General features: G+C 41.8%; 1 protein-coding gene across 3 annotated transcripts in view; it reads right to left on the bottom strand.

Annotated features, from left to right (window-relative positions):
* The window catches only part of RPS6KA3 (ribosomal protein S6 kinase A3), a 77,289-nt gene extending 67,717 nt beyond the window's left edge, over positions 1-9,572 (bottom strand). The window contains exon 1 of one of the 3 annotated variants that reach the window (XM_065071503.1): positions 9,315-9,572. In XM_065071503.1, coding sequence (XP_064927575.1) covers positions 9,315-9,386 — 72 coding nt within the window. In that variant the 5' untranslated portion in view covers positions 9,387-9,572. The remainder of the gene's footprint in view (positions 1-9,314) is intronic. The other 2 variants (XM_065071513.1, XM_065071529.1) reach the window with 2 other exon arrangements.
* Between the last annotated feature and the right edge of the window lie 4,598 nt (positions 9,573-14,170).

The raw sequence follows: 14,170 nt of genomic DNA, 5'->3' as shown, positions 1-14,170 counted from the left end.
AATGTCCACAGAAAGCTCCTACTCAGACCTAAACATATTAGCAATTGCAATCAATTCATGCCATGAAAGGAATGCGCATATCCCTCATAACAAAATGCTCTTCCAATTAACTCAAATTCTGTTATCCAGTGGAAACTGTGATGTTAAGTTAGCCACAAATTTCACTCCCAAAACCTTTTAAACCAGTTGCCATATTTCACTAAATTGGTAGAAATGAATACGTAAACACAGTTGGGTTCCAGCAATTTTCCTGAAGGCACATGGACAGGAACACAAAAGAGATCCTACAGGCTCCCTAACTGAGCATAAAGCAGACAAACATCAGGGAATCTGCAGCAGGCTGTTGGAACATGAATGTCCCCCATATGAACCAACAGAACCTCTGACACGAAAGACAATCAATGACATAACAGGAAATCAACCACCAGTATTCCTAGCAATCAAAAATTACAGGACTAAACCTGCAAAACTCTTAGTGCATAATCAAGCACTGGATTTTCCTAGCAAAAATACAGTTCCACTTCTTGACCAGTAATGCACACCCATAAATCACTGCACTGGAAGGGACCAAGAGGTAGCAAGTACTGGCATATACAAGGGTACTGGTATAGAGAAAAATCTAGTAACACTAAATCCTTTCTAAGAAAGGAGTACATCAAGAAATGCAGTGCACGTCCCACACACAACCAATTAACCACTTTTTTGTGAAGCAGGGAATATCCTGCACTCTACACACTACAAATACATATTGATCTGCAGTCTTCATGTCACCTTTTTTTTTTAAATTATGGTTCCAAAGTGTACTGCAAGAGATCCAATTCACCTCAGAAGTCTGGCAAAACTGTAGTATCTTGGGCACAATAAACCTAATGCTGTTCCCATCCATCCTTCTGATTCAGCACTGGGCTCACATGGATGAACTTGTATGTAAAATACACCATCTAGCATCTGTAACAGCAATCTGAATGTACCAATTCAGTGCAGAGTATCTTACGTTAATAATAATTTTAGGTATCCATCATTCCCATAACTATTTTTTACAACTATCTAAACCATACTAATGATTTGTCCAATTAACATCTCAATTATGTTTCCTGTAGTGCTCACTTTTTCCTATTTTCCATATCAGTTTCATCAATGATATTACAGACAGTATACACTTGAAGTTTCTAGATTTAGTTTAGTATCTGCATTCTCACATTTGATTTACAAACCAAAGTTCTGCTAATTTGGACTTACCCCCCTGAACTTTATGCTCTTTCCTACAGTCTTAACAGACATTGTTTTTTTGAAGGCCATAAGTTTTTCTCCAAAGCTTCTTCAACATTAGATACTACCATATATCTTCTTCCTCCCCCAGACCATCTCTGCCTTGTGTTTAGACTATTGCTAGACTATTTTGGGATGTCTAAGTAGCCTCTCTGCCAACTATTTTAACTTTGTTAGCTGACTATGTTTGTCAGTTATTTTAAAACCCCTCATGAAATTGATACCAGTTACAGCTTTTGGTATAATTCTTCTGCCATTAGCCTCAAAATTTCCTAAATATTAATACTGGGCTTGAGAATTTAAGTTAGTAACCAGTCTTGACATTACTAATAGAGTTCAGTATGTTATATAACTATTGAGCTTTCCATGTAATTGGTACTTTTTAGGAGAACCATACCCCCCAACTAAAATATAATTTAAAAAACTGTTATATTCTTACACTTAATAATTGGACAAATCAAGAATTATGAACTATGTATCAATACAGGATGATGTTTTGAATACATAAATAAGCAGACAAGATAAGATGTCTGAATCATGCCATTTAAAAATCATCATCTAGAAGCTGTAACATGCCAATGACTAACACAGGTGATGATTTAACTATGCTTTAGAATTATAATTTAAATAAATTACCTGGGTAAGTCTGAAACTTCTCCCAACTAATTCCTAGTTTTCAGCTACCAAAACTTCCAGACTTATCCAATAACTTTTAAACACAATTATAGGGTTTAACAGATTCTATGCCTCCCCCCCCATTTAAGCCTTCTGAAAAAGTTTAGGATCCAAAAATAAGTAATTCAAAACACACAAGAACTTGAAGTATTATTTATTATTTAATCATTAAAACACTGGGCATATGTAGATCAGAGCACTTACACTCTGGTATTTTCAAGGTACTCTCAACTGGCAGATAAAGCTCAAGAACCCTGTGATCCTTGAATTGAGTAAAACTGTAACAATGCTGCTGGCTTGTTTCAAAGCAGCAGAGACTACAGTTTTCCTACTGAACATTCGTAACAAATTTGCTGTTAGCAATGCCAAGGTGCTGCATGGAACTACATTCAATAAAAGCTTTCTGAACTGTACACGTTCAAACTTGCTATTCTAAACAGCAATGAGCTACTTCGAGGAAAAAAAATCGTAGGTCCTTAGAAAAATAGTTGAAAATAGACTGAGGGGACCTTGAGAGGTCATCCAGTCTATGTCAGTACACCAAGGCATGACCAGCTAATCCTGCAATGTTGCTCACAAGAAGTTTATGTCTAACCCCTTCTTAAATCTTCAGTAATGGAGCTTTCGGAATGTATTCCAGTGCTTAACTAAAATACCAGGCTTTATGAGGATGTGAATTAATGACTTATGCCCTAACTCCTGAGCTGTGAAGCCACACTGATCCAAAGCACTTACCTAAATCCTAATCTGATTACAATTTATTACATGCAAGTGGCAGAAATGAGCTATCATTTTAGACTTCCTTAACTTTCAATCCCTAACATTCTGTGATTCTGTGTTCTCTCATAGCAGATATACATCTTGCATATACTATGTTAAAAATAGTACATGCAAGTATTAAAAAGTCCTTAATTAAAAAAAAAACAAAATCAAAAACAAACGAACAAAACCCTAAAGACAGGAGCCTTTATTTCCATGAAACTTAAAATTACTACAAATATTTATTTTATATACAACTTTGTTACTTCAAGCTCCATCAATTGCATATAATTTATTCTAAACTTGACTAAGGTGACTGACTTCTACCTTTGCTGAGTATTAAAAGAAACAGCAAGAAATTGAAACTTGCCTTTTCTGTAGATAATCAACCTCAAATATTGGCCACTAACATGCAGATCATTTAGGTACAAAGCCATTATTTCCTTAAGCTGGGATACTTGGGCAAATTTAACCATGTGATTTTGTAAACTCTACCTACTTTACACTATCACTTTCTTATCTGCTATGACCCAGTATAGTTTAACAATACAGAAAAGCAGTTCCCTTTCCTCCACTGCAGTGGTTTCCTTGGCACTGGCATATGTCCAGCTCTGTGCCAAGACAGGTCAGAAAAGGAAACTTAAAAAAAAGAGTTTACAGTTCTCAGTAAGTTTAATCCTCTGAATTAACTCAGTTTAAAGTCAGAAAAGTGCCAAGGCATTAGCCAAAATGCCAAACACACAGTATCGTTAAATCTTTGTCCAGGCCAACCCCTTTTTGCAGCTAATACAAGCTCCAAATCATGTATGTTCATTTGTTCAGGAAAAAACAAACAAACAAAACAAAACAGGGAAGTGAAATTATTACACTTTACACACAAATTCAACAGCTTCAGTAAAAACAAAACAAAAAACAACCAAAAACCCCAACAAAATAACAGCAACAAAAACACCAACTAAAAAAACCCCTTCAAATACATCATCTATTCCCCCTTCATTTACTCCAAAAGGAAGACGACACATACATGTAGAAATCGCTCACTTCAATATATCAAATCACTGCTGCATATGTGAAAAAAAATTCCTTCTTGGCTCGCACACATCATCTTAAGAGTGACTCCAGCACCTGACAGCATACAAATCTTATTACCAAGGCTGCATTTGCAGAAGGTAGGGGTACACACTTCACTTTCACTGCCTTCTGCAGTCCCAGGCCCATCCTAACGCCCTGCACTGGGCTGGGCTCCTTCCCAAAGGGACCAGGGCACATGCATGGGAGAATGTGCCAGGTCCTTGCCCCAGGAGTCAGGGGCAGCCAAGGGGCCCGGCAAGGCTGCGGTTCCTCACAATGCAGACACAGGTTTTCAGACATCAGTTGGTTTCTTAGAATCTCTTCGCATGATAAATGACAAAGGTTGAAATTTAATACTGAAGTCAACCAAAGCAGTACTCGTTTATTATAATTTAGCTATTTTAATAAATTCTTCTGAGAGACTAAGCTATGGAACAACTTCGCCATTTCCTAAGATTCAGGATTTCCAATGTGACTACACAACAAATGTCAACTGCTGGAAGACAGAAGGAGAAAGGCTTTCTTTTAAGTGAAAAAAAAAAAAAAAAAGTAAGTTCTAACAGTAGCTAATTTTGGCAACCATGTTTTGTAAGGAATAATACAAATAATATTAAACATGATCTGATTACAGGCTGAAACTACCACCTTTTAAGCCTGCAGGACAAAGAAGATTTTATTTTTCCAAGCTGTGTTTTGTTGGACATTTAAAATCACAATAAAACACCATTTCTCCACAACTTCTGTATGGAACATAAGCATGTTCCAATAAATTAATGCTTGAAATTAAATCTTAAATGGAAATGTAATTAATTTAGTTAAATGAAGCCTTAGAAATTGTGTCAGAAAACAGACCTAGGTAATAATAATGTATTTAGAAGACGTGCTACTTTTTACACAATTGATTGCTTCACTTTTTTTTTTTTTTTCAAGGCAGCACATTTCCTTCAAAAAGAGTCAAGTAGAGCATTAGGCATACCACAGGGGGTTCCTTACATCAAAGAGAACATATGGTAACTGTTAGTGATAAGAATGAGCTAGCAGTTAAATTTGTGGTTGAGCCACTGGAGTAGGTCCCTCAAAATCAGAGTTCACCTCCTAGCTCTAGAACAGACCCCATGAATTATGCTACATGAACTCACTAAGCTGTTGAACCTCATTTTCCCATCTGCTACACAGGACTTTTTTCTCCGTTTCCAATACATGAGGCGTTTAACCTTATTTCAGAGACTAAGGAGAGAATAAGTAGCACAGTATCACGTATGCAAGCATATAGCACAATGCTGGCAGTAATCAAACACTTCAGCTTGTCTAAATTTAAAAATTCCCTTAAGATATTCTAACTTACTGGGTTTTACTGATTAAATTATTCCCTTGAAAGTCACCAAGAATGAAAAAAATATTACAAGGTTTTACTGTTGCCTGAAAAACTGCTTAAAAGTTTCACTATCGGAATATGACTATGAATTTTATGTGGAAAAAATCCAAACAAACAAATAACAAAAAACAAAACAACCACCACAAAAAAACCCAAAACAAAACAAAATCAAAGAAACAAAAAAAGCCCAATTCAAAACAAAAAAAAGCACCACAACAAAACACAAAACCCTCCAAAACCAAACACCACAATAAACCACAACTCAAAACCAGTATCTTGAATGAGTTCTTACAGTTGATAGATCTGCGCACTGCCAGGATAAATCAACTCATAAAGCTAATATTTTTGATGTGCAGAAATAATTAAATGCTCACCTTAGTCTATGTATCATTGTGAATCTAAATCAAGCATTTCAAATGTCAAAAAACTGCAGTTACTATGACAGATCAAAACCAATCCAAACACAACAGACATGGCTTTAAATGTGTCAGTCTGCTTATATCTGCTTTGCGTTAGATGTCACAGCTGTGGCGAGAATTATATACCCATGCTATACTGAACAAAACAATAACAAGCTAAGAACTGTTGATGTCATAAAAAAACCTAAAGGAATGCTTCAAGAAGTCAAAATCAACACCTTTCGTGAGGAAACCAAGAGCTGTGGAGCACACATGATACTGCATGAAGATACTGAATTCAGCAGAGTAAAGCACCTGCTCCCTCCCACCCCACCCAGCTGAGAGCATGACATAGTAGGAATGTGTTAACTAAGAAACAGTAAAGGTGAAGTTGTACCATTGAGGATCTGAAAAAGCTGATGAAAAACATTCTGCACACTTAAACATCTTTCATGCAGGTGATATGTTTCTCAAGACATACGTAGCATGTTATCTGTCTATCACAGTAGTTTATGGAATACAGAGTGAACCATTTATTTAAATGAGAACTAGATGGCGAATTGCCACTTTTAACCCATTGTAAGATAATGTCACTCCACAAATCTGCGAAAAACCCAGACTTCAGAATGCACTGTACTGACAGCAGATCGGTTTGAGAAGTGATAGCCGACTGCTGGAGATAATTCTGCCTATAATGGAAAGATGACAGATAGTCATCAAAATCCACACAGACCTGCCCATTTGGGTGATTCCATTTTGGCTTTGAATTGTTTACCTGTGTGGGCCACACCAGAAATGACTGTAAATAGAGCCTTTGTGCCTGTGGAACCTAAGTACAACACTGATTACACAGACTGGTACAGAATGTAAAGACAATCACAACCATAGCTTCATGGCTACAGGTGGCAAGACACCTGATAAATTTCAGATTGCACATCAAAGGTGTTCATTGACAGAGATTGTCATATGGACATCAGAATTAAATTACAAAGCAAAAATTACATTATACCAGATTCTCTAAAGCATTATCATGACCTTTAAATGCTAGCACCTCTTGTCTCATGCAAGGTTCAAATAATTCCGGATACAGAAGATAAACCAAGGAATTCTGCAAAGAGGGGTTCATACCATCTATTTTGACACCTAAACAGGTGATCATGAGCAGTGGAAAAAACTGAACTTTCTCCACAGCCAATTTAGAGCACCTAAATTAAAACTCCTAAAGATAGATGGCACAAATGCTTCCCAGAAAGTCTTAACAAATGGTATCTCCTTATGACGGCCATCTCTTTCAACATACTGGTGTCCAAAATTTCACTGCTATAACTATTCGCTGCTCCAGTCGACATTAATATGCACTGCTGGGAGTACACATCAAAGGATCAGGCTAGTTATTTAGGCATTCACATACAAACTCAAATCATCAATACTTCATTTTCTTGAAAGCAGACAACTTGAAACAACAGGAACATTCTTACCATGAAAAACAAACACATGCTTATTAACTATACTGTATTCCAATGTAATGGTATTCTAATGTAAAGGTATTCTATTCCTCCTACTAAATTTGCTCACACATCACAGCAAATCACCTCCTCAGTAGTACCAGTATAAAACCAAATGCAGGACTGCAAGTGGAAACAAATGAAAAACTAATCCAGTTAAAACCAACTTTGCTCAAGGATACTATTGCAGGATAGGGTTTGGTATTAGTATATTGCTATGCTACAGAAAAACACAACTCATGAAAAATTTAAAATATAAGTTATGTATTTAGGTCATTTGTTTATGTGTTTGACTTAAAGAAAAGATATTTTAGTGAAAATAGATAAGTTAACAACTCATTTCAGGTAAGCAATGTTTCTCAGTTTACCTTTTAAGGGTCACCTGAGAAGCTTTTACAGGTGCAGTCTGGTCTTTTCAAGAACGGAATGTTTATTCTAGACTAGGGCCTTAGAGTGCAAACTTGTCAGTTCATTGCTGTTTCATGTTTTATTAGCAGTCCTAGAAGATTTTTTGGTGATAAACTGTTGTAGACTTATGCCAGTGTAAGTGTTTAATTATTTTTTTAGTAAGAGGTAAAATACACTTGTTTCAAGAAGTTTATGACAGCAGTTTAAAAACAAATAACTTAGAAATACCCTAAAACAAATAAAGTAAAATCAACTGTGCACACACACACACATTCCAAATCATGTAATTTCTTTTGCTACCTTTCCAGCATATATGCCATTAGTGAAGTTACATAGACTATATGTAGCGAGCATGGAATACTAAAGTAACAGTAAAGAGATCTTCTCTAAATCATCAGTCTAAGTGGTCTTGCAGAAACATCTCCCCACCAACTTCTCCTCTGCCCTCAAGCATCACACTACTACTGTAGTTACTCTCCATAAAAAACAAATAAACAAACAAACAAAAAACCCTCATCTAAGATCGCCACTTTAGAAATAACTGGCAAGAATCTAAAAGCAACTACAGTAACTGGCAAGAATTTAAGACAGATCTGCCTGTCAGATCAAAATTGCAGTCACTTTAAGGAGAAAGAAGACAAGACAAATATTAAACGGACAGATACATATGATACTGCAGAAACTTTGCATCAGTTCCTCTTTGCTCCACTCACTTAGGAATAAGTCCTAACCTTGTGAATAATTGTTGTAAACTGGCCTGAGTCCATACCATTCATATTCAGCATCACTTGAAGCAGCCTGGCTGCATATCAGCTGGAGCAGATTCAGGTAGAAGCTGCACTGTCAGAGGAAGCTACTTCTTTTCAGATGGGAGTCTGGTCGCAAACTAGCATATACATTGTGGGCTACGAGGGAATCACGGAGCAAACACAACTGACTGTGTAGGTGTAGTATTTACATAGATCCAAACCAACACAGTAGTACACTGTAGGAAAAAATGAAAGTAACTGAAGGCATCTACGGCCTCGGTGAATCTAATTTCCAGCCACCCTCCTCATTATCTCAGCCTAAGAAAGCTGACACGCGTCTTGCCTAACATGGGCAGCAGCATAACACGAACTCCCCGCTACCGACAGCGGGAAACCACACTGCTCTCCATCCCAGGGATGTTCCCAGAAACGCCGCCAAGCACACAGCTTCACCCATGCGAAACGTCCCTGCGGTTTCCCAAACGCTTGCGAAACTGCAGAGACAACCCCATCGCGCTTAGATAAGGGAACAGCGGTAGCCGGGCGGGGATGGCCCTTGGCCACCGTGGGGAGAGCCGCGGCAAAGCGAGGGCACCGGGCAAGGTGAGGGCAGGCCCCGGCCCCCCCGGGCCGTGCTGGCAGAGGCGGCGGGGCCGCCCCGGGAAGGAAAACTCGCCGTGACAGTAACCAGACACCGCGCTGGAACAAAAGCGCCCGACTCGGCCGCCGCAGAAGCAGGTTACTCCCTCCCGGAGAAGGGGGCGGAAGGGGAGGGAGCGAGCCGGGAGCAGCCCTGTCCCGTGAAACACGCCCCGAGTCCCGGCGCGGGGGAGTCCCGGCCGGTCCCGGCCGTGAGTCAGTGCCCCCGAGAGGAAGCGGCGCGTCGGGGCCGGCCGGCAGGCGCCAACGCTCACCCCGAGCGGCCCGGGGGCTCGGCGCCCCGCAGCGCCCCGTTCCCGCGCCGGGCCACTGTCCCCCGGCTCCTCCCGCCTCCCCCCCGCGAAGGGAAACTCTGCCCGTCCCTTGAGCGGCGCCGCCGCTGGGAGCCCGGGTCCCGCCGCCTCTTCACAACTTTCCCCGCAGCACCCCCCCGCTCGCCCCGTACCTCGGAGCTGCTCTCGGCCGTGCTCTCCACAGCCATCTTCTGCCACGGGTCCGCCAGCTGCGCCAGGGGCATCTTCCCCGCCCGGCTCCCGCAGCCTCCGCTCTCCGCTTTCCCGCACCCCGGCGGCGAGGCGGGGGAGGCGAGGCAGACAGTGAGCCCTCCGAAGGACGCGGGACACTCCGGCTGGCTCTAGCGGCGACTGCTGCCCGCTACCGCCGTCCGTCCGTCCCTCCTCCCGCCCCCTCCCCGCTGCCAGGCGGGGCCGCGCTTCCGCCCTCCCCCCGGCCCGCCGCTCGGGCCCGGCTTCCGCTCACAACATGGCGCCCAGGCCGTACCTGCCCGCCTGATGGCGCCTGCGCGCGCCAGGGCCGGGCGGGTCTGCTGCCGCCGCGGCCTTCACCGCCCGCAGGTGCTGCGCCGGGCCGCCAGGCGGAGCGGGGCGACTTGCTGAGCCGAGCCGAGCCGGGCTAGGCTAGGCTAGGCTGGGCCCCGGGGGTGGGGGCAGTGAGGCGTGCCCGGCCCAGCGGGAGGCAGCAGCCGCGCACGGCGGAGCGGAGCCGTGCCGAACCGAGTTTAGCCGCGGGCGAGAGTCTGGATAGACCGGGTCAGTCACGGGCGCGGTTATGCCGCCGCCTACGGCCGGCGGGTAGGGGAAGCCCTAGGTGACCGCAGACAGCCGGGCCGGTGCGGGGCCGGGGCTCCCGGGCTGAGATCCGTCCGTACTTGGCCGCTATTCAGCCTCAGCCGGTTTTGCCCAGGGCTGTGGGGGCGAGCAGGCCCGCTGGGCTGAAGGGCGACAGCGGCTCCTGATACCAAGAGCTCGTGTGGGGTTTCCCCCCACAGCGCTGCTGCGAGGTTCAGTCAGGCCGGTCCCAACAGAGAGATGAAAAGTTTGTTTGCATAAACAGCAGAGCAGATGGAGAACCTGGGAGGCAAGTGAATACAGGGCGGAAGGCATAGTGTTGTGCAGAATATCATTAGGCAAAGAGGGAGAAGAATTGAGATGCAGGAATTTGTTTTGGGAGCAATACTATTTACATAGTGGTTGGACTGCATGAGTAAGAGTTGCCTGGAAGCAGGAAAGTCATACTTCTGCAGGCCAAGAGACATGAAGATAAAGATGTCAAAAAAAACCCCACAGGTTCTGAAAACAGCCCTTATCTTAGAATCATAGAATCATTTAGGTTGGAAGAGACCCTCAAGATCATCGAGGCCAATCATAACCTAACCTAACTTTAGCATTAAACCATGTCCCTAAGAACCTAGTCTAAATGCCTTTTAACCCCCTCCAGGGATGGTGACTCCACCACTTCCCTGGGCAGCCTGTTCCAATGCCTGACAACCCCTTCCATGAAGAATTTTTTCCTAATATCCAATCTGAACCTCCCCTGGCACAACTTGAGGCCATTTCCTCTTGTCCTGTTACTTTTGCTACCTGGGAGAAGAGACCAACCCCCTCCATGCTACAACCTCCTTTCAGGTAGTTGCAGAGAGCGATCAGGTCTCCCCTCAGCCTCCTTTTCTCCAGGCTGAACAGCCCCAGTTCCCTCAGCTGCTCCTCATCAGACTTGTGTTCCAGACCCTTCACCTACCTCATCACCCTTCTCTGAACTCTCTCCAGCACCTCAATGTCTTTCCTATAGCGAGGGGCCCAAAACTGAACACAGGATTTGAGGTGGGGCTCACAAACAGCTGAGTTAAACATATACTGAGATCTGCTAACGTATGCGGTCTTACACCATTCTCTTAAAATGTTAAGCACTTTAATAAACACTCATCCCATTGCAATGTCAGATGGCTTGGCTGATGGAGGAGAAATGTTAAACCAGCAGCTGGAGATGGGTGCTGGTTTTGGGCGTCTTGCTGTCAAAGCCAAATTTTTCAAAACTCTTTGAGAAGGCCACTTCAACAGCCTCGCTGTCCCAAAGCGTTTTTAGATTTTTGGCAGGTCACGTGTTTTGCTCCATCCGTGATAAAAGTTAGCATTCTTTTAATATTTGGAGGGGTTTGGGGGGTGGGAGGAATGGCATGAGTGCTAGTAATTAAAAATGTGCTTTGTGTGTGTGTGTGTGTGTGTGTGCATGCACACAGGCTACTTCTGTTTCTGCTTGGCAGCATTTTTGATAGTACTTTATACTGACATAAGTGTGAATACCAATCTACGAAGAGGTACAAAGGAGTGGATAGTCAGTTGCTTATAATGAATTGGACTTCAGCTAGTACTAGAGAGGCTTCCATATCTGGAGTAAAAGGTCATAGCTGAATGATCACTTGAAGCCATCACCACTGCCAGGAGAAGCAGCTGTGTCCTCCTCTTGCTCACTGCTGTTCAGGCTGGCCCTTGCATCAGCTTCTCTTTTAAAATGGTGCAATTGCTTGTGCTGCCACTTGGTGAGTTATAAGAGGGAATAGATCTATGTCAAAACTAACCCTACCCTTTTTACCTCCTGCTGTCTGAAAAAAAAAAAAAAAAAAAGGGCAACCAACCCTATAAAAGTTGAGTTAAGGGTTGGAGAGAGATCAGGGATGTGTCCTTCAAAAATGGGCAATTTGCAAAACTCTATCCATCTATTGGTGTGACATTTAGAAGAAGGTAACAGAAAACAGATAATTCAGTAGTGCTTGGCAGTCTCTATGCTTAATAGTGTAACGTTAATAGCAAGGAATAATTTTTTGTAGTCTGATCAACACCAGGTCACTTCAGTCTCAGACTGCCTGCTGGAATGTTAAATAGAAAACTCATATTCACAGCAGTTTTATGTTATGTGTTTGACACACAAATTGAGACTTTAAAAAAAATCCTTGAGTTCATGTAAAGTCCATAATTAAAAAAAATAAAAAATCCTTCCATGCCTCTGGAAACAACAGTTTCTATTCCCTTGCAGGGATAATTTACTTTATGTTATCAAATCTAATGCATTTGTACCTGCATCAACTACACAGTCAGGTACATACATCTGAGACATGCCGTTAGGGAAAAGAACCCGAACACCTGAAAGGTGGCAACTGCAAGAGTAAAAAAAACCCATAAACCTAAGCTTGCATTTAACCTGGTTCAAGCAATCTCTTTTTATCTAAGACTTCCTCTAAATAAAAAATCCATGATCTCTTCCTTTCTTAGTAATCTAATCCTTTCCTGCCATAGGTACCTAATCCAAATTATTTGTTTGAATTAAAAACTCTTTTAGAAGGAGAGTAGGTGTCACATTTCAGTTAGTGTCTCTACATTTTGTATGTTGGTCATCTTTTGTCCCTCCCTGTATGTATGCTACGAATCCAGAAAAAACAAGGGCAAAGATCTTATGCACTAGCTTATAAGAGGGCTGCAAACAATAGAAAGCTGACCTTTTCTCAGGCACTGGAGTGCAGAGGGTAGGCAGAAGCATGCCATTTCATTGTTTGGGGGTTTGATATTACCACACGTTTAACTTTTATAATGGAGAAAGCTGCATCAGGATTTTAATAGAAGCTACTATGCAAGAACAGACTTCAGGGCAAGAAAATAATCTGTAAATTGTCTCCACAGGGAAGAGAAACACAACAGTTTATCTCTTGGAGATGCAGGGGATTCTGACTTTCAGATCCTGCTAAGCTCAGAGTTAGGTTGTCATCCCTGTGAGAAGTAAGATGCTGAAGATATTTTGCCTCAGGACAGCAGCAGCTCCTATTTTTCATTCCCTTTGTCTCAGGGTGAAGCAAGATCATGCTTTCACCCGTGGCAGAAGACCTTTGCTTTCACCCTCTTTCCCTCTAGGCACAGCCATCACCACTTGACTGTAGTCACCACTAATAACTGTCTGTCGCCAGACTTGCTTGTGGGGGTTGATTTCACCTTTGCATAAATGGTTGCAATCGTATTGCATCCAAACAGATGTTTTACATGCATTGCAATGGAAAATTTGGTCTTTAGGGAAGGGGTAGCATATGGCACTGAAATGACAGTGCTCTATAAAATCCTGTTAAACTGCCCTCATGTGAATTAGGTGGACTTCACAAGTGGCACCATTTTTTGATCTCACTTCTTACAAATCTCACTAAAATGTCACCTTGTTGAAAAGGAGACTTCAGATTAATAGGACTTACCTGTCTTTCCTCACAGAAGGCATCTTGATGTGCAAATAGAAATTTGGGAAGGTTGCTTACGGCAGGTGGTACCAAATGCTTTGCCTAGGTTTGAAGTAGTACCTGCTTACTCTTTGCAATTAAGGCAGAATTCATGACAGAGTTTGTAAATCACCATAGTCATACCCCGGAAATCAGTTAATAAGAATAAAACATGATTAGTTTGCTAATATTACTATCAGAATAATATGTGGGAGCTTGAACTTGCACTAAAATACAAATAAAAAGGGGGAAAACCAAAGCAAACTACTTAGGGCATCGGAAAATAATCTGACACTCATCTAGAAGGTTTAGCAGTTTATTAGGTGTGCATTATAATGCAGTATTTTCTGGGTTAAAATGAATAGAATATGAAAAGGAGTGAAATTCAGTTTCAAGTATTACAACCATAGTATTGAAGTGTATAATTTGATTTAATGCACAAGAAAATAGACAGAAGTTACTGTCCAAATTTACATAAGAAAAACCTCCAAGGAGTTAAAAAAAAAAAATCAACACAATTTATTTGTATAGCTAGTAGATGCAGAGAGTCTCTTATTTGTAAGACACCTGGATTTAATTCATAGCAAATCACAAAGGACAATTGTGTAATTTAGTAGAGTCACTTAATATAGATGTTTCAACTAAGGAGACTTATTCTTGCTTAATGATGTTTTCAAAAGTGTGAAGAGGCCTTGATTGGAGAAACGTAAATACATCCTGCCAAAATAGACTAAGGAAGCCTTTGTGCTAAT

This window comes from Columba livia, chromosome 1, assembly GCF_036013475.1.
Source record: "Columba livia isolate bColLiv1 breed racing homer chromosome 1, bColLiv1.pat.W.v2, whole genome shotgun sequence".
NCBI lineage: Eukaryota > Metazoa > Chordata > Aves > Columbiformes > Columbidae > Columba > Columba livia.
This window is presented reverse-complemented; position numbering and strand designations above follow the sequence as displayed.